The sequence below is a fragment of the Strix aluco genome, chromosome 5, assembly GCF_031877795.1.
Source record: "Strix aluco isolate bStrAlu1 chromosome 5, bStrAlu1.hap1, whole genome shotgun sequence".
Lineage (NCBI taxonomy): Eukaryota > Metazoa > Chordata > Aves > Strigiformes > Strigidae > Strix > Strix aluco.
In genome coordinates, this window is record NC_133935.1 from 2465431 (window position 1) to 2486576 (window position 21146).

Genomic DNA, 21146 nt, shown 5'->3' on the forward strand with positions numbered 1-21146 from the left:
AGAAAAATTTAAAGAGTTTTATGATTAAAGTCAGTAAGTTTTAGAAAATAAGTAAAGATACTTTATGATGTTATTTGCCCAACCAAGTATCTTTGCAATCATTCAAACTCTATTTATTATATGTTAATAAACTGTCTACATATAATTACAAAGACAGCTGAGGATAAACACTTAAGCACAAAAAATACTGTAATATCTGAAAGAAGCAAAGCCAGAAAGGAATTTCAATTAGGGTGAAAACTCTCACAAAGAGATTAGTATGAAAGACTCGGTGTTACCATCTATTGATGCTTGGAACTTGTCCCGAGCTATCTGTAATTTCTCTACTGCTCTCAGGTTTGGAGCAGCTGTCTTCATTAAAGTACTCTCTTTAGATTTTATTTCCCGCTGCATCTGGTTCAGATGATCCCCTATGTCTTTATCAGACTCTAGGTCCTAAAGAAAAAAATAAAAATACTAGAGCAATAAAATTTGCTTTTAGGCCAAGACATTTCAACATACAGAGCAAGTACTCACGGCTTCTGGAGGAAGTACCCCACTCATCTACTTGCTTTAACTGGAAACACAACAAAACGCAAAACTTCACTAAGTCTTAGTTCTTGGAATAAATTCACTAGGTCCTAAGCACTGTTCCACAAGACCTTTAAAAACATACAATTCCTTTCAGCCTAGACGTCTGGGTTAAAATACAACCCAGCAGGAGGATTAGCTGGCTTCATTACTTGATTTGTAAAGAAAACCTCTGAAGACAAGTTCTTGATGAATTCTTTGAGACAAGTTCCCATGATGACAGATTCATCCCTTGCTCTGTACACAGCCTCTGACATTTAATTATTTTCCTTATGATTAAAAAGAAAAAACAAAAGTTACAAAAACCTGCTGAGAAAACGTGACCGAATGGACTGTTACAGATGGAAGGATGGTAAGTCTCAGTCTCTGAAAACAGTACAGAGAGAAGGTGGTACAACCCCCCTGGCAGCCAAGCACTGGTTTCTAGAGTTTTGAGTCATAACCTCTGGTGTTGGAACTTAAAGGCAGAAGGTAAAGGAGGAAGGAAAAAAAGAATTAAAAAAAAAAAAAAAAAAGAGTTATATTTACTATTTCTCCATTCTATTTTTATGGTTTAGGTAAGCTTTTAATTAAATTCAGTTATATGGGGAACTGACCTATCCAGAAGTCCCATATATAGATGCGATGCATGATTGCAAAACCAAAACACACACTAACCCTAAACGCTAAACCTAACTCCTAACCCTAACTCCTAAACCTAACCCTAAGCCCCGCTTAACCCTAACCCCTAACCCTAGATCTAAACCTTAAAACCAAACCATAACCCTAAACCTAACCCTATGCCCCTAACCGTAACCCAAACCCTAAACACTAACCCTAAACGCTAACCCTAACTCCTAAACCTAACCCTAAGACCCCCTTGACCCTAACCCCTAACCCTAGATCTAAACCTTAAAACCAAACCATAACCCTAAACCTAACCCTATGCCCCTAACTGTAACCCTAACAGCTAATCCTAAACGCTAACCCTAACTCCTAACCCTAACCCCTAACCCTAGATCTAAACCTTAAAACCAAACCATAACCCTAAACCTAACCCTATGCCCCTAACCGTAACCCTAACCCTAAACCCTAACCCTAACACACACATGCACTTAACGGTGTTTTTAGTAAGTTTTATTTAAAGACTAGGGTGAAGAATAAATAATTTGAACAAATAAAATACTTTATATAAAAACAGAAAACTTGATCCCTAATAATTTCAAACAGAAAAGGTTACCTTCAGGTCTTCTGCTAGGCTGCTGTAGTCTATCTGAACTGCCTCTTCCCTTTCGTAGATACTCGGTGTAGTCTGAGTGTCTTCTGTTTCAGTTCCTAGCTATAAATATGAAGGACATTCCAGATCAGCAATATGACAGTTAACTTTTAAACTGTTAAAAGGATATAAAATGAGAAGTCAGTGGTAACATGGTATGAGGTAAACTTATTCCATAGCTCCTCCCCTAGCCAAAATGGAGTTAACAGTAAGTTAAGATCTTAGGAGTCTAAAAAACCACACCTTTTAAATGAAGGTGAAAACATCTGCTAATTTCAGCTTGAGGCTCAGATGAAAGCAGCAGTAATTTATTTTTAATATATTTAGAACATTATGCATAATGTAAATCTGATTGGAAGGATTTACGTTCCCATAACTCAATCCCCTTTCAGGGAAAAGCTCTGAGGTGTGTGAGTCGAGGCATTTCTCCCACTCTTTGGCCTCAGGAGAAATGAGTAGCTTCAGTTCTGTATGGCGTAAGCAGAGTATCTTCTGGACACCGTAAGCTTGGATTTCAAACAGCTACTTTTCCCTAAACGAAACACGAGCTTCATGTTGTTATCAGGCTCTTGCCCAGAACCAAATCTCACCGGTCTTCTCAGTGCTATTAATTAGGAATCTAAGTTACTATTCCTACTGCCCATCTCCCTGGTTTCATCTCTTCCTTATTCATAAACAGCGAGAGCTGAGCTGCCTACATACTCCAGTGATTAGCAGTTCATGTCCTTTCCCTTCAAAGACTGCCCACCTCACTGCCTTCATTTTGTCTTCTGACCCACTCACTCATACCTATCCTCCAGCAAAAGTACTTTTCTAAGCAATGGGTTCAACAAGACTTCTTCTGAATTCACAGACTTGTTATAAGTCCTTCAAAACCCTTTCGTAACAGTGGAGAAAGTTTAATTTCTCCTCACAAAAGATATGCTGGAAAAAGAGGGAAGACTGAGAAAAATAACGTGGTCAATCCTCTGATAGCTGGAGTATTTCTATTTTAGCCTATCCTGGATTTCTGTGAATATCTACATCTACTGAAGAGGATGATTTTAGACAGCATTTATATTATGCACAATTAACCAAATATTATCTCAATTCATATACATGCCATATTTATTTACATTTCTGAATTGACTCCTGTGTGTCCTCTTACATATGTTTCTAGAATACACCTTCATACCAATTTTCTTGTACCACAGCAATTTCACGTGCTTCCCAGGAACACATTTCAAGCACAAGCAAAAATATGTGAACACTATTTCTGTCTACAAAAATAAACAAAATCCTCCTCTTGAATGAATGAGGCCTGATCACATGAAAACAATGCATTTGAACATTACTACATAAGACAAACAGTCCCGTAAGGAAAAAACAAACAGCTTTAAATTCAAGACTGCTTCTCCATGATATCTATCTTCTGTAAACATTTTAAGTACCTCTACTTCACTGATGTCATCCAGCGATCCAGACAGGAACTTTATTTTCAAGTCCTGCACCTTGCATTCAAGAAGCATATTATGTCGTCTTAACCTTTTCTCTTCCAGAGAGGTTTCTAGAGCTGTAGCTTCCTTTTGTAATTTGGTCGCTTCCCTGCGTACACAAAAGGCACAAAACAGAGAGCAGAAGCATCGCTGCCAATAACATCCACAGCCATACAGCATGAAAAACAGTTACCGTGCACAAAGAGGGCTTTTTCCTCTATAATCCCCATCAAACATAAAGGAAAATGGTACTTAACTTCTTCCCAAATTACTCGAGAGGGAGCTGGGAACGGACATAGTTTCAGGATATTGCCAAGTTCACACCACAGCATGTTCAAATATCCACCTTTCCTAACTACAGCTAGACTCCGTTCTGTTCAGCTCTCATCCATTTAAAATTTAATCAGGTATCTTTTAGATTTATCTACTTGAAATACACCTTGATTCTTTGCAACAAATTCCTTTGATAGCATCAAGTTGCCAAATAAGGCAGAAGCGTAACAGTCTTACATTGTTAAAATCACACGCTATAAAATGTATTACTAAGCATACAATCTGTGAGTTTATATAAAATTCCACAAGTTTACCTAGCCATACTGTGCCAACATGTAGGTTTTTTGAACATAAAGACGACTCCTTATTAAGAGATATTAAGCACATCAATAACAAGCAAGCATAAGAAAATTGAAGTATAAACTATCCCCAAAGCAGCTGATTTAAAAGAACAGTGAGGACAGAATAGTGACCTAACATTAATATTAGTTTAAGGTATCCAACACGTGAGAGGTCTGGAGAAAATGAGAAGACTGAAATCAGAAAAAAAAAAAAGATAGATTTCTAATTAATTGAACCAACTGTACAGCTCAAACATATGAAACTACCAGCAAACTTAATATGACCCCCCCAATCAAGTTGTAAGCTAATACAGACTCATCACAAATCATAATGAGACCTAACACTAGGTAGATAATAAGATAATGTTACTCTGTATGGTTTATGGGATGGCTTTCATGAAATAACCACATTCATATTACTTTTGGGAACCACATGCTGAATTAGGAGCACTTTTTAACTAATGCCTACGGTAAATGCAAATTACCATGTCCCTAATGAAATCTTTCACAAGAAAACAGAACCAGAGAAATTTAGACATCACATACTCTTCTAAATATGATCACGTGAATCATTTTCCCATGAGTACAATTAGCAATTACCTGTTAAGAGTTAACAACGCCTTTCTGAGCTCTTCAACTTCATTCTGGGCTTTTAGAACCTCGGATTTATGAGCACTTAATCTAGTCTTAAGATGTTGCTGTTCCTCCACAATTCCATTTACTTTTTTTAGAAGCGTTTCCTCACCCTGCATAGAAACATTCACATTTTTAACCTTTCAGCAAAAATCTTGATATGGAATCTTTCTTATAAAGAAAGAGAGTTAAAGTTTAACCCTGTTACACTACATTCAAGTGTGTTACAGCACAAAATCTGAAAGGCACTGGGAAAACAGCTGATCTTATACATAGGAAGATCCAGGTGTTTTGTACACTGGATTTTCCTCTGGATTTGTGACCGTACCAGACTAAACTATAAAGCCCTCAAATAAGACAGGAATCTGAGGATGCCCAAGATCTGTGGGCTACTCCCTTCTCCTCAGTTAGTCCCTCAGCCCTGCAAGAAGGAGCCCATCTACTGTATTTCTACAACATATTTAGCAACCCCTAAGGTAACTTGAAATCCTTTAAAAAGTTCATTAAAGATAAACCCTGAGGTAATCCGCAGAGAGCAAGGAATCTGCGGAGGTACTCTACGTGAGTCTTCCTCTGTATAACCCACGTCACTGCTAAATTGCTAGAAATTAGGTGCTAGAATACAGTAACCCTAACGCTACATGCAGGAAGACGTGGTCCTTAAGAGACTGGTATTACGGCAACCTAATCAAGACTAACTGCTGTTGCAGCATGCGAACAAAGTACCTTCAGAATTTAATACAAACAATCCTTCTCCAGGACAAAAATATCTGAATTTGCTCCAAGCCCTATTTCAGAAGAATTACACACAGAGGCATGAAGTCAGGCATGTTTTTGTGCATGACTAAGGGTCTATTGTTTTTCCTCAGCATCAGAAACACCCATCTTCTAACGTTAAAATAGAGTTCAAATGATGCATGTGGGGTTTTTTGCCCAGTTTGGGGCAGTTTTACATTTCATTTTTGGTTTTTATAGAAAGCACTATTGCACATCTTTTTTCCTTCACTTTCCAGTGCACCACAAGTGTAGTTTTTTTTAACAAACATTAACATGACAAAAAATTACTTACACATAAAGAACACTATGAAGGAGGAATCCATACATATTACTTCAACTAAAAGTCTAAATTAGTTTTCATAGAATTATTTTCAGTGGCTGTGAAGCACCTTAAAGATGCACCAGAGTTGTTTACTATTACTCATAAAATCTTCTAAAGACCCTCAGCCACATGCTACTAGTTTTATCTGTAGCAATATGCTGCCTTTTCATATAAATTAAACACAGTATAACACTGTACATACAGTAACCCCAAATTTAATTTTTTGTAAGCTTATTTTGAATTATTATCCTAATACGACAGGTTATTCCAAGGTTAAAATGACAATATGCAACTGCATTTTTTTTAACATTTACAAAGTCAACACTGAATTAAGCTCTAGAAGAATTACTCAACAGCATCAACTCCATTTATTCAAAATTGTAATTCAATTTCCTCTCAGTCCCAGATAGAGCTATGGTTTACAGTTACCTTCTGTAGCCCGATAATCTCAGCTTCATCTTTATGAATGGTCTCCCTCAACTTGCTGACTGTGTTTGTTAATTTTTGTAGATGATCACGATTATATTCTAGCTGAATGTTTAGTCGTGTCTTCTGATTTTCAAACTCCAGTCTAGTCAAAGTACAGTATTTCAAACCGACACTTACAAAACAGGCTAGAAACTGTGATTTTAAGTTATTACAAGAGGCATTTTCACTTTGACTATCTGGATAGCATTTTTCTATCTTCTACGTGAGCAGAAAAATTTGCATACATTTGGATCACAAATTCCACTACACAACATCCTGTGGATATACTGGAAGTTACAAAAATACAGTGAGAATAGTTCAAAAAATACAATATAAAGATACAGTATGGCCACATTCAACATGGAAAGTGACACTAAAACTTCCAAGTATCTCAGTATGAGTGATACAGCTGTAAGTGATGCAGATAGGAGCTGGGCAAAAGCTGCGCTGATGCTGGGTGTTTATCTGGTGCCTGCGCTCCCCGCTCAGCCTCCGCACGGCTCCCTGACACCTGGTATCTATGTTTACCTGAATATTCTAAGGAATTTATCTCAGTTGGGAGATGGCAGTTAAGAAACATGAGACCAGAGCTTTTTAAGCCATATTCAGCCTTGCTTGTCATCTCTCAGCTGAGATCTGTGTTTGTTTGTAGGCGTACAATGGCAGAAACTTCTTCACATGCTGCTGAGAAAGGACTGACGTAAAACTAAGCTGCTGTTCACAGAAAACTCTCCTCTCAGCTGTTACCATCTGCCCCTGAGCTTTGAGCTTCCCAAATGACTTACTCCTAGGGCCGCATCTGTTGTTCAGGCACAAGGGTTAGCACAGCCCCAGCTCCACGCTCGTTACACCTGGGCAAGGTGGCACCATAGCACAGGCTTCCAGGACTAACAAAGGCAAGTTAGGGCACAAGCAAGGCCGAGGCTGCATGTGCAGTGTAGCACAAGGCCATGCAAACGGCTCCTCCCTTCGTTGTTCTATTACTAACTTCTTACACCTCACCAGACTCCAGTTCTTGCAAGCATAAATAAATGATTAAATCACTTCAGCCAGCAAGTGCTTTACCTGCGACTGAGTGCACTGCACTACCACCTCCCTGCAGCCCTAGCCGAAACCATACGTTTGGCCTCATTTCTCAAAACCACTCAGGGAGTCTCTTAGCAGCTGAAGAGGTGGCTGAAAGGACAATGGAGTTCAGTGCATGTAGGAAAGGTGCCTGAAAATGCCTGTAGTACAAGGAGACAGTTCATTTTAACAGTCTCATTCTTTAAGATATATATCTTTGGCCCTGTGACCTGTGCCTGTTTGAGGGGAATACCAGTTGAGGCTGCCTGTGAGGAAATCAAGATCCTGTTTTCCTTAATAGTATGTTCCCAAATCACTGCATCTTACACCCAGTCCTCCTTGACAAGTTTTCATAACGAGTGAGCCTTCATGCCATCCTCAATTTGTCATTGAGCCATTTTTCAGTGGGGATTTCAGAAAACTGTTCTTTGCTTTCTTTTTTCTAAAATAGTGCTACCAAAATAGTAAATTTTACCTTTCAAGTTTGTTGCAAAGCGCCGCTGACTAGAACTGTCTAATAAATCCAAACCATAGCAGTGCAACTGCAAACTAATCCTTGCAGTGGTAATATAACCTTTTGCAGCCTTCTAGGTTTCTGTGGTATCTCCTGTGATGGAGTTACTCATTTACCTGTGTGCCTAATCTAATACAAACCACTTTTTCACATTTCAATTACAAACACCACCTTCTCTTATCAATCTCCTCTTGTTGTCTCACATGTTCTTGTTCATACACACGGATATTTTCTATACCAATTTCTTCACAGAATTCCCGGAAAACAGCATCTTCAGCCTTTGAATAAAGGGACATGGAGCAAAAAAACGTTTATGCTATTTTGCAACTCACAGAAGTAACACATTTAGACAATCACTTCACACTGCAGGCTGGACTTTCAAGGTGCTTTAAGAAACAGCGAACTGAACTACTGAGAAATAATCTGAACTTGACATTTTCAAATAACACTTTCAGTACAAATGCCAGATACCAGGCATATGATCTGCAAAAGGCAAATTCTGATCTAAGTTCTTCTTGACAGCACCTGGGCATTAATTAAAGTCATCACAGTGTAATCAACTTCCCTGGTGTTGTCTGTTGTTCCCAGTCAGCTCAAGAAGAGAAAGTATACAGGACACTAATCAGATACACCAGGTGTCTTGGTGTAGTTCAGTTCTTCATTTTAATCTTTCCAAGTGATCCCTAAAATAGTAATTACTATGTTCCATTTATAGCAAAGCCACAGCAAAAAACCTGCTGCACAATCTCCCATTTTCTAATTGTACAGTATATACTAAAAGAAGCTTCGGCCAAAACCAGTCCTACAATTTTCATAAAAAATTTAAGCAGCAAATAGTAGGTATAGTGTGCATGGCAGGACTGAACAAAGAAATAGCAACAGCCTACAGCATTTAAAAGGAAACCCAATGGACTGAACAAAATTAAGAGAACTTTACAGGTCAAAACCCAGTTTTTGGTACATAGGCTTGTTTAACCAGGTACCAAATCAAGTTATACTATTCAAGTAACATTGTTCTTTGGAAACTGATGACCAGCCTCCATTTGGTTGGTTTTTTTTTGGTTTTTTTTTTGCAGAACAAGCAAAAGAGAAGTTCCCTGGGTCTGGAATTCTTATAGCCTAAACATCAACGACCTTCTCAGTGTCCTCAGATGCCAGACATCTGCATTCCCTCATGCCTGCACCACAAGCAAGACACAGAACATGCAGCAGTTTGGACTTCTTTTTACATGCAGTATTCCAGTCAGAGATTAATCCAAGAAACACTGATGAGAATGGATCAGAGGCCAGGAACTAAGTTACACACGTACTATACACCTCAAGTAACTGCAGAGAGCAGTGAAGAATCTCTTTCTCTTAAGAACCTACATTTACACAAGCATTTAGGTGCAGGGCTGTGAATTTTCCAGACAAAACTGCAGCACCGCTTTTCCACAGTCTGTACCAGATCTCTTTGTTTGGCAAGAGTAGGAACAAAGGCAGCTTCCAAAGAGAAGCAGAGATGAGGTCTGGCCTCCTCTTTATTTGTCAGAGAGGCCAGTTATTGTCTACTCTAGTAGAACACAGTATGAAACCCCTCTTGGTATCAGATTAGGCTTTACTACTATTCACTTCACTGAATGCCTTCGGTCTCTTCATGACAACCACGCTTCTGAATCTGTCAGCTGTCTGTGGGAACTCTTCTGGGGACCATCTGAAGATTAGAGAATGAAAGGGAAACTGAGGTATGAGATGGCAGAAGAGGCTGCAGAAAAAACAGCTGGGAAACCTAACTGCTGGATCACAGCAGTTCTTTCTTCTATCACAGAGAACTTTTCCTGTTGCTGATAAACAGCAGAAAGGAGCAGGTTCTAATGACAAAAGCTGATGCAGTACTGTAACAGATAATAAATTTGGACAGGTAGGGATAGCACAAGGTCCCCAAGCTCTGCATCAGCAACACCTCAAAAGAGAGGGAGGGCAAAAAAGACTCAGCTATAGCATAGGCTAGCTCTATCTTCCATGAACTGGACTCCAAATGAACGTAGGCATACAACTGTCTTAAAAAAAACCCCAAACAAAACAAATGAAAACAACAAAACCCCAAATCCACATCATCCAAAAAATGCCAACAAACCCATAACACCCCCTCCTCCTCTTCCCCCCAAAAACCCACCTACCCAAACAAAAAACCCAAAACAAAACAGTGGAATGAGGAATTTGCTGAAAATCCTTATGCACACCTCAACCATTCTCCCAGGGTAGTCAGAGTACACAGAAAATAAATCCCAGATATTGGTTACTTTCCAAGAAGAGAAAGGAATCTTCACCCTATTGTGCTCTTTATCTATTTTTTCTAGCATACAGTGGTGTCACAGGTCACCACCTAGACACGACGCCTGTAGAGTTCAGAATAAAGCACTCTAGCAGTGCTGAGAACTGTTCTCAGCTCTGGAAAACTGAATCAGAGCTCTCTTCCTAATGGCACTAGCATGCCTGTGGGTTGCAGAAGGGGCGGATCTTCTCCAGATAAAAAGATACTGATCGATTATTTCCATGCAGACATGGAATGCATCCTGCTACGACTGCAGTGAGAATGAGTTTCAGAAGGATAGTCACCCATGCAGAGACTGTCTATCTCAGGTGCGCACCGATTACTGAGATCTGCAAATCTGGTGGGTGTACACAGAGTTTAGTGTATGTACACGCTGTCACAGATCCACATCAGCCAGGAAAACTTCACGCCAAAAGAAAGTTACAGTCAAGTCACACAGTCACGCTGCGTAATTATCTCTTCACAAAAAGGAAAGATCCATCAGCTACAGTTTCTTACAAAGAACTTGGATGTTAGAGTCTGAGAAAGAATAAGCTGATACTTATAAAATTTTTACCCCAAGACCTAGAGAGTATTTTTCTGAGATTTGATCTACAGTGAAAGTTTGCACTGAGAGCTCTAAAAGCTGTGAACTTTGATGGATTGTCCCTGCTCAGTTCTATAAAGAGTAAATCATATTTATAGCAGAGCAGGAAAAGGTGGGGGAAAACCAACCCATCTTCTTCAAACTCAAAAATTTTCTATGTCAAATGAAATTATAGTGTATATATATATTACATAGCTTCTTCCAGTATTCAAGAAGTAGATGGATTTGGCTGGTTGGGTTTGCGTTCGGGATGCAAAAGTCACAAATTTTGATTGTAAGGAAACTGATTCCCAAAGCCATGATATACAGTAACATCCAAGTGCACTTCTGTTCACAGTTCTCTCGGTAAGAAAAGTAAAGAATGTGGGAAGATTGCTGGAGTAACTTATAACCCTTGTTGACAAAGTAGTTTACAAAGTAAAAGTTGTCCAAGTTCTAAAAGTCAGCAGGAACAGAAAGAAGTTTCTGTAGTATAACAGCATAAGCTGTCACAACTATGACAGAAGGTATTACCTCATTAATTTTTTTCTGAAATTCTTCTATTTTTACTTTTCTTTGTGCTACTCCTTCATTCAACATATCATGCTGAGACTCAATATTTACCAGTTCACTTTCCAGTTTTGATTTTTCCTAGACAGAAAGGAAAAATGTTAATTTTTCTTAATAGGATGGTTGACTTCCCAGAAATTAAGAGACAGTTCTGTTCCAGATTAACTGTATTTTTCTGATTAAAAACATTAAATATTTTCTCCTCAAATGCACTTACCCACTATTATTGCCAATTTGCATGCAATGATTACAGTTTTAACAAACAGAAAGGCAAATTACATAAGTATCATTCAAAGCACAATTTGACATAGACTTCTGAAGGGTACTAGATGATAAACCAAGCTTACCAGAAATTCAAATTTAAAACCTAAAGTAGAAAAAGCCTCATGTAAATTACTTTGTAATCTTGGTTTTTTTTTTTTATTTTATTAATTCCTCAGTCATGGCTGCTGCATGTAAAACTTAAACTGAATTTAAAAAAAAATATGTAAGAAAGTAGTATTTACTTCACCACTAACTACAGCTTAGGTAAAAAATACAATTATTAAACATGAAAGTTATAAAGGCTTAGTATTATACCGTGTAGAGATTGGCAAGATGTTTCTTTTTAATAAGCTCTAATTCACTCTGTGAATATTTAAGACGTGTCTGAGTTCCATGGCATTGAGCACGCAACTGCTTCAAGTCAGCCTCCTTACGTTTGATCTTCATTAAGTCCTAGAAAAAGATTACGACGGGAGAAAAAGCATTTTAAAGAAAAGGTGACTTATCTGGAAATTACTCATTTTTCAGATTTACGCACTACATAAAGCTAGCCTCACTGACATAGGCCGCATTCCAGGTACATGCTGATAGCACTGGTCATATTCAATAGTCATTTTGTAACATCTATTTCTCAAAAGAAAGCATATGCTTGCAAATTCCTAAACTCCTACTCTAACCCTCTTCCAAAATAACTAGAGGTGTGACAAATCATTTTACACTGACAGGTTTTGGTCCGTGCAAACGTTTTCATGTTGACAGAATGTACCATCTTTTTCACTAAAGTCTTCAGGTACTTTGAACAACAGCTCTTTTTCCTTGAAGGAACTTATCAACAGTGTTCTCCTGGTTCTGCACCTCTGTGATATGGGAACCAGCCCACCAACTAAGGACAGAGACCCACAGTTGATCACTATTAACTGCAAGAGGATAAACAGCTACTGTGTCCTGTCTGCATCTTCTAGAGGTTTTGAAAATCGCCTTTTTAGAAAATCACCTTCCCATAGCTGAATTAGACACAACCTCTACTCCTTTATGCCTTTTGCAGTTAAGTGCTTTTTAAGAGACCTACCTTTAACTCATTAATCAAGCTATCTCTTCTGTCTTTCATTTTATTAATTTCTTTATCATCCCAACATCTAGCTTTAAATCTTAAATCACTTGATCCTCCAGAAATCACTCCAGATTTCAAAAATAAAGTTCCATCAAGAGCCACTGTCTGGGAAAAAAAAAAAAATTAAAACCAAATAAATCTGAACACAAAGCAGCCAAAATATCCCATCAACTACTGCGCCAAGTTATGGCAGTGAAACAAAGAACAACCACATTTTAGTTGATCTCTTGATTTTTTCTTTTTCTGTTCCAAACCTGCTAATGTGAGATACATGAGGCCACAAAAAAGTCTGTTGTCTCTTGGTACTAGTCACATTCTGGTATTATTACAACTGATCCGAAAAAGAAATTAAACTGGAGAATTTCCTTGTATTTAGGAAATTAACATGAGACATTTGTGTACACACTCAGAAGGTTGTGTCTGGCTCAGCAGAGTAAACCAAGCAATGGCATAATGGGGTGAAGGAAAACAGCTCATTTGTAAACAGGAAGTGGAAGTTTTACTAAGGAACACAGGTGGTTTTGTGACTTGACTCCAAGTAAACATGATTTCACTCACCTTCAACATAAAGCTGTTTTAATCAAGATTTTAAAAGGTTTACTAAATGCATAGAAGGGCTCTACAGACTGTCTACAGCAATAGAGAGATGGATAAGAAGAAAGAACTGCAGGAAGAGACAGAGAAGCTTCCAGTCCTCAACACTGTCTATATCTAAAATATGTGACAGAATCTCTTAGTTGTAAAGAATTTTTGAAAGCATTTCTTCATAGAAAAGCTAGCAAGATAAAGTTTGTAGTTTTAAATCAGACAGTTTTAAGAACAAGATTATCCCCCTTTCTTCTCCTCCTTTTCATCACGAGGACCATACCAAGAAACATATTTGGACACGAACCTACCTCTAAATTTCCTTCCTTTTCCCAGGAAAAAATTTAAACGTACTACCATATAAGGGAAAACATAACCATGTGAAACAACTGGGGGTTTATGTGGCAACAGACTAGACAACGTAGTACCATTCTGTGTTTATCTGCAATACTTCATGGGATGTTTATAGACGAATTATTTAAATGCCATCAAATACCTAACTGCAATGAAAAAGATATACAACAAAATTCAGCTTCTTACCTTCAACCTCACTGGTCCATCAAATGCTATTTGCTTTGCTTCTTTAACTGTTTCGCAGATCAAGCCATTCCCACTCACAAACTGAATCACTTTTTTCAGTGGAGCAAACGGAGTTTGTACAACATCCACCATCATTTTAGCTCCTTTTATCTCTCTTAACTTTTCGTTGATTGGTTTAACCTGTAAAGCAAATAAGTGGTGTTTAGAATCCATGGTGTAGTAGCAAAGCATGTCCAAATCTGAGTGGTCTGGGGACAGGACGTATAGATCAACAGAATGGGGGGTCTCAGTCGCTGTAAGCCTAGAAAGAGATCTGGTTTTCCTATTTTGTGTATACTATAGTTCTGAAAGCTGTCCAAACAATTTCACTGTGCATGAAATACAAGTACACTCACGCAGGTAGCATGGGGAATAGATGAGTTAAAGATCTGCGTGCAGCTGCAGGGCTTCTTGGGATCAGGGGGCCATAGTGGGGTGGGTCCCACAACCGGAGCGTTGCCACGGAGGGATACAGGCTCTTTAGGAAGGACAGGCTGGGAAGATGAGGAGGGGGAGCTGCCCGGTGTGCGAGGGAAGAGCTGGAGTGCACAGCACTCTGCCTGGGGAAGGGCGAGGAGTCAACTGAGAGCTCATGGGGAAGGACTGAAGAGAGATCTGGTAAAGGTAACGTTGAAACTGAGACCAAGAAGAACAAGTGGATGAGGCCTTCTCCACACAGCTAAAAGCAGCATTGCAATCACAGGCCCTGGTCCTCGAGGGGAACATGAACCACTCTGATATCTGCTACAGGGACAACACAGCAGAGCACAAGCAATCCAGGCGGTTCCTGGAAAGTGTTGATGACAACCTCCTCATAGATGAGCACGGAAAGGTGCTCTGCTAGACCTCACACTCACCAAGGACAGACTTGCTGGGGAATGGAAGGTCAAAGGCAGCCCTGGCTGCAGTTAGCATGAGACAGGAGAGTTCAGGATCCTCAGAGGAAGAGCAGGGCAAAAGGCAACCCCACAACCCTGGACTTCAGGAGAACAGACTCTGGCCTCTGCAAACATCTGCTTGGTAGAGTCCCACAGGATAAGGCACCAGCGTGAAGAGGGGCCCAAGAATGCTGGTTAATATTCAAGGATCACCTCCTCCAGCCTTAAGAGCAAACATCCCAATGAGCAGGAAGTCAGGCAAAAATGCCAGGAGGCCTGCATGGATAAATAATGAGCTCCTGGCAAAATTCAAACACAAAAAGGAAGCTTACAGAAGGAAGAGGTAACCTGGGAGGAATAGAGAGGCACTGTCCCAGCATGCAGATACAGGGTTAGGAAAGCCAAAGCCCAACTAGAATTGAATCTGGCAAGGGATGTCAAAGAAACGGCTTCTGTGAGTACATAGGTGACAAAAGGAAGACTAAGAAAAATGCGAGCCTGCTGCTGAATGAGGCAGGGGACCTGGTGACAGGATACAGAAGAGCCTGAGGTACTGAATTCCTTCTTCACCCCAGCTGTTACTAGCAAGACTAGCCTCCAGGAATCCCAGGTTCCAGAGACCAGGGCAAAGTCTGGAACAAGGAAGACGTACCCTTGATGGAAGGGGATCAGGTCGGGGAACGCTCGAGCAAACCGGACACACATAAACGCACGGGTCCTGATGGGATGCAACCACCAGTGCTGAAGGAGCTACCTGATGTCACTGCAAAACCACTCTCAATAACCTCTGAACGATCATGGCAACTGAAACAGCTGCCTAAGGGCTGGAGAAAAACAAGTGTCACTCCTGTGTTCCAAAAGAAGCAAGAAAGAGGACCCAAGGAACTACAGGACAGTCAGCCTCACCTTGATCCCTGGGAAGGAGATGGAGCAACTAATCCTAGAAACAATGTCCAGGCACACGAATGACAAGAAAGTCTTGGAGGAGTAGTCTGCATGGATTCTCCAAGCTGGTCATGCTTGCCCAACCTGATAGCCTTCTACAAGGAAATGACTGGCCCGGTAGACAAAGTGGGAGCAGCAGATATTGTCTACCTAGAGTTCAGTAAGTCTTTCAATGCTATCTCCCATAAGATCCTCATAGAGAAGCTGTGAAATACGGGCTGGATGAACAGTGAGGTGGACTGAAAACTGGCTGACCAGACAGGCTCACAGGGTGGTGACTGGTGGCACAAAGCCCAGCTGGAGGCCAGTAACTACCCATGTCAATACTGGAACCAATCCTGTTTAACATCTTCATTAATTATCTGGATGATAGAGGAGAATGTACCCTCTGCAAGCGACGACACAACACTAGGAGGAATGGCTGATATGCCAGATGATCATGCTGCCATCCAGAGAGACCCTCAGCAGGCTGAAGAAATGGGCTGACAGGAACCTCATGAAGTTCACCTCGTAAGTGCTTTGCCTTAACACTTAAGCTATTTTAGTTAAGCTTAAATGAGCCAATATCAAGATTCACAAGTGTATTAATTGCTTATGACAGGAAAAAAGAAAAATGTGCTTACATCAAGGTAATCCAAAGCAAGAAAAGTTTCAGGTTCAGCTCGTTCTTGTTTTAGGAAGCGAATGCAATCTCTTGCTGTTTTTTCTGTGGCAACAACAATCGCTGTCATGTATCTGCTGAATACCTTGGTAACAGCAAGTTGGTATTTTTTATGAATAGGATGACACAGGTCGAGCAGTCTTCCAAACTGAAGATAAATATATATAGAAATATGTTACTTTAGATATCAAATAATATCAGCTAATCAAACAGTGAGAGAAAAATGTGCTACATATCTACCAACTGCACTCTCTTACAACAGCTGTATGTCAGAAAAAACTGAAATTGCAGCAGTTGTCAATCCAAATTGCAGAGTACACCTTCAAAATCTGAAGGGATTTACTTTTTTTCCTGAGGTTACAGTTAAATATCCCAATGTTTTACTCAATTTCTAGTATACACTTCCAGAAGCATGGCAGACTGACAACAGCAAGTTAACTAAGCATCTTTTTTGGAGAGAAAGAAAATATCTAACACTCAATAAAAACTTTGAATAGAGATGTGTCACCTTCTAAACATTAAAAAATAAAAAAAACAGATTCCCAGATTCTACATCTCAACTGACTAGTATCAAAAGGACTGATTATACTGAGACATACTCAGAGACCAACTATTCAACTGATTAGATTTATTAAAAAGTTTTTATTGGAACGGCTTCCGATGTTGGACTAAGTATTTTTAAGTGTCAATAAAAAGGTGTAAATATGCCTCATAAAACCACCCATGTCTGCTGCCAATTCAGAATCAATACATAAACACTTAATGGCATTACTGAAGAGTAAATAAAATACGGTAACTAATAAACAAAGACAGACCATTTGATAACATCAAAGTCTCATGCACCTAAGCAAAATTGTCCTTTGGAAGAAGTATTCTTTCTGGAATAAGTGGTCTCCCAGCTAACCTTCCCATCGATTTGTTCAAAATAAGTGAGTCAAAAATATGTTTGAGGACAGAAGAAAACAAAACCAAAAATAAAAATAAATAAATCAACAACCACAAAATCACACAACAGATCAAAATTATTCTTTGATGCAATCAGTAATCTGTCTATTTCTGGAAACTGTGAAAAATAATGATGGTATATGCTACTATTTTTTCAGTAATACTATTTCACCAAGTACACTCAAGCAAGTTTAACGTTTAAAAGAATATTCAAGACAGTCCAATTTACTCTAGCTGCTTACCCAGTCCAAGGCAGAACTCTTAAATATTAATTCTAAAACAAGGCACTTAAATGAGGCCATTTAATTACCACAGAATCCGGATACAGTCTTTTGAGACTTTCCAGGATCTCTGCTCTCATCTGCTGACGCCTTCCTTCATGGTAATCAATTTTGGCATTCTGCAGTTCACCAGCTATTCTGTTCAATTCTTCATTCACTTCAGCCATTCGTACTGTTGAATTTTCAATTTCCTTACTTAGCATTTCCTCTTGCTGTTTCTTCTCTGCTAAAGATTCGCTTTGAAGGGAAGAAAAAATAGGAAAGCAATTTACTCCTTCAGTTCCACAAGCTTTTAGCTTATAAAGTTATTCTATGGTCACAGGCTACGAAAATCATTTTAAAGTTTTTAAGTATCTATAAGAAGCTACTCCTTATACAAGTTGCATTCCATAGTATAAGCTATTTTTAAGGTTTCAAAATTGAGTTCAAGTGAGAGTTTCTGCATACTGTTTTATCCTCCACTGATAAAAGGTCTGATACTGTAAAACTAATAAGGACTGAGAACTCTCATGAAAAATTATTACTCCCTTTACACACTTACCAAAAATCACAAAGGCTCTACCACACTCTGCTAATCATTAAGAATTCTAATTCTTATTAAAAATTTAAAGAATAGAATTTGAAAGAGTTCAAAACCTGCTATGTTAATTTGAAAAACATATAATACACAAGAAATCCAACTAGCTTTTAGTTTTTTAAACATACGTGCATATCTTGGCATATTCTTCCAACTTCTCTATTCGTTTTTTATGCTCTTCTATCTGTTCCACAGTCTGTTTTATGTTTTCCTACAGAATCACAAACAGAACGTGTTAAAAACAAAACAGAGGAAAACAACAGTTTTATAGCAAGATACAAAGCTCTTAATTCAGAACAAGTACTGAGATAGATCTTTTCTTCCATGTTGGTATTTCATGTTGAAGTAATAGCATCTCTTTTTCAACAGTAGATTGAAATTATTTTATCAAGGCCATTACTGGATTTTTCACGTTTGGCTACAGGTCAGAAAAAGCCTCTTCAGCACAAAGAATCATGACACCATCAAATAAAACAACTTTAAATAGGGTGTTAGTAAATTATAGGTGTTAAAACAGAACAAGTGATTTTCTTGGCCCGAGATTAATAGCAGCTTTTTCCTAGGAAGGACACATGAAGCTGACATAAGAGGTTCCAACCTGACACAAAAGCATTGTACTAGAAAACAAACCAACAGTGAAACAAGTATTTTCAATTACTCAAATTGAGTAAAAATACATTAACTAAAGGAAATGAAAGAACCTTCTGAATAGCTCTAGGGATGGAGAGTCCACAACCTCTTTGTGCAGCTGCTTCAATGTTTGACTATCCTCGAGATGAAATAGTTCACCCAACAGCTATTTGGAATTTCCTGTGTTCTAAGTTGTGCCTGCTGCCTCCCATTCTATCACTGTGCACCTCTGGAAAGAGCGTGACTCTCTTATTCACAGCCTCCCACTAGGTAACTGCAGACAGCAATAAGGGGTCCCCTCCACCTCTCTTCTCCAGGCTGAAGAGATCCAGCTCTCAGTCTCTCCTCGTAAGCCAGGTCCCCCAGCCCGGCCAGCGTGGATATCAGGAGAACAGGTAAGTTGTGCCAACTCTGAATGGTCAGGCATGTGTTTTATGAACTCTCAAGCATCCCTTATTTCTTTCTCAACAGTACAGTAGGACTTGCAGAGTTTTAAAAGCACAAGCGATAGAATTTATTTCACTTCTAGGTTTTCCTGGTAATCAGTACTTCAAAAAGTAGTATTGTACCAAGAGCAAATAGATATACAAGCATTAACTTAGATATCACGGCAAGGATGACTTTACATCCTCACAGATATACAGTAAAATATAGACTTTTCCATGCAAGCAAGTTTTTATGTGCAAGAACAAGGTGTTAGGAACGCTAGAACTGGTGAAGTGTCATCTGATGGATTTTTGAGTTTTCTGAACATAAGAAGTCTCCTTCAAACCTTGACTACATAACTAAATAGTGAAAAAACACATCTCTAACTTTTTAATAGGTGATAAAACCACAAGGTTAGCATAGTTTAAAAAAAGAAAAAAACAAAAACACCTAATAGGGCAAGGTTTCTGGCAAAAGACAGATCGTCAGCTGAGCTGGTGTCCTTTCTACCTCTATCAGAAGCATCATGAGACGCTGAACAATGAATTGGGAAATAGTTTTTCTAAAAGAGAACACCAGGCATAATGACCAACTCATAGTGAAAAATGTAGGTATTTTATTGTTACATGTTTGGATCTGCAGTGATAAAAGGGATCAGAAACAAAATGACAGCAATGATCTGTATTCACACCAAACCCTGCAACAGAAGAGCGGACACCAAGGAGATTTTTCCAACTACAACACATACACACAACTGATCTTAAAAACACCTCAGCAAAAAGGTAGCTGTGACCAAAATAAACCTCAAAAGGGTGTGAGTACCATACAGATATACAACAGTGGTAGGACATCTCAGAAAGAAAAACTACACTTGCAAAACCAGGAGCTGATTAGAGTTAAGCATATGTTCTGAGTAACTGTAAAATATTAGAGCCAAAGCTTTCAGAGCCAAATCCTCAGTGTAGGCCCACACAAGCATTCTCTGAACAAATTTAGAGGCCATTTTGCTGAACCTGTTGCAATATGAAAACTGAAGCAACACTTGCAAAGTATCTCCCTTGCTGAGGACTTGTTTAGATCAAAGCATTTAATGCATGTATACCAGAGGAAGGGGTAGGTACAGAAACATTTTTCTCCTTAAAACATAGTTCTAGCTTGATACAAATACCTCAACTTCTTTTTTCTTCCTCCGATTAAGTTTCAGCCGTTCCTGATCTGTTTTCTCCTCCCAACGAAGTTTTTCTAGCTGCTGGGTTAGCGTAGCTACTTTCTTTCTTGCTATTTCCTTTAGTTCTTTATAGTGCTCCAACTGGACAAACAACAAAAAAAAGTTCACTGAAAGTCTAGCAACTCATGTTGCCTACAGCCTCAATTAGTAATTGCCTACTTTATCATAATTAAGATTATGAAAGCCACTCAAGTCTCCAGAAGACCCTTCTAGCTACTAATTGCATTATAAGAAGTTATATTTTATTAGAGAAAGATTCAACCCAAAGCTTGCACTTAATGGTTCTTGCCTACAGTCTTATTTTAGACTTCTAATGACTCTTGTTTTTCAGGAAAATTTATAAAGTTTACAGTACTTCACAGTCAATCTTGAGGTTAACACCGAGTTTTTGCACAGCCCCAAACCAGTGCAAGTTTTGGTAATTATAAATAATTACAGCATTCTCATGTTATCAAATAATTTTTTTAAGGTAAACAAACATTTTAAACAATCCTGCAAAGTTATCACTAACTGACCAAATGCCTCTAAAGTGCAGAGTATGAAGATTCACAAACTAAAAGAACAACCCTGCAGGTTCTCCATTAATTGATCAGAAGCTATTTTAAGGAAGAGACAGTGGAGAAAAGAAGCTAGCACTTAGTTTTAAAAGCATTTCTGGCCATATGGCTGCAAAGATAGTTTCTTCAAATGTGAATTTATCGTAAAGTGATGCAGTCCTTTCCTTCTAAAATAACTTAAAATAGCTCACAAGTGAGCTACCTCGGTTTTAGATTCTGACCCACAGTAGATGGTATGGATGCCACCAGGGCTTGTTTACATTTCTGTTGTCTTCTTGTTTTTTCCTAACTGAAGACATATTTCTGTAAACAAGCCATATTTCTGTTGACAAGCCAT

General features: G+C 38.8%; 1 protein-coding gene across 1 annotated transcript in view; it reads right to left on the bottom strand.

The window, feature by feature from the left end:
- Window positions 1-21146, bottom strand: part of SMC1B (structural maintenance of chromosomes 1B) — a 33623-nt gene that overhangs the window by 6634 nt on the left and 5843 nt on the right. Inside the window, exons 7-20 of the mRNA XM_074825279.1 lie at window positions 20193-20333; window positions 18097-18179; window positions 17421-17628; window positions 16128-16313; window positions 13643-13822; window positions 12476-12622; window positions 11722-11859; window positions 11107-11223; window positions 7865-7971; window positions 6076-6217; window positions 4515-4660; window positions 3256-3409; window positions 1790-1888; window positions 279-435 (exon numbers count right to left, since the gene is read on the bottom strand). Of these exons, the coding sequence (XP_074681380.1) occupies window positions 279-435; window positions 1790-1888; window positions 3256-3409; window positions 4515-4660; window positions 6076-6217; window positions 7865-7971; window positions 11107-11223; window positions 11722-11859; window positions 12476-12622; window positions 13643-13822; window positions 16128-16313; window positions 17421-17628; window positions 18097-18179; window positions 20193-20333 (2005 nt within the window). The remainder of the gene's footprint in view (window positions 1-278; window positions 436-1789; window positions 1889-3255; window positions 3410-4514; window positions 4661-6075; window positions 6218-7864; window positions 7972-11106; window positions 11224-11721; window positions 11860-12475; window positions 12623-13642; window positions 13823-16127; window positions 16314-17420; window positions 17629-18096; window positions 18180-20192; window positions 20334-21146) is intronic.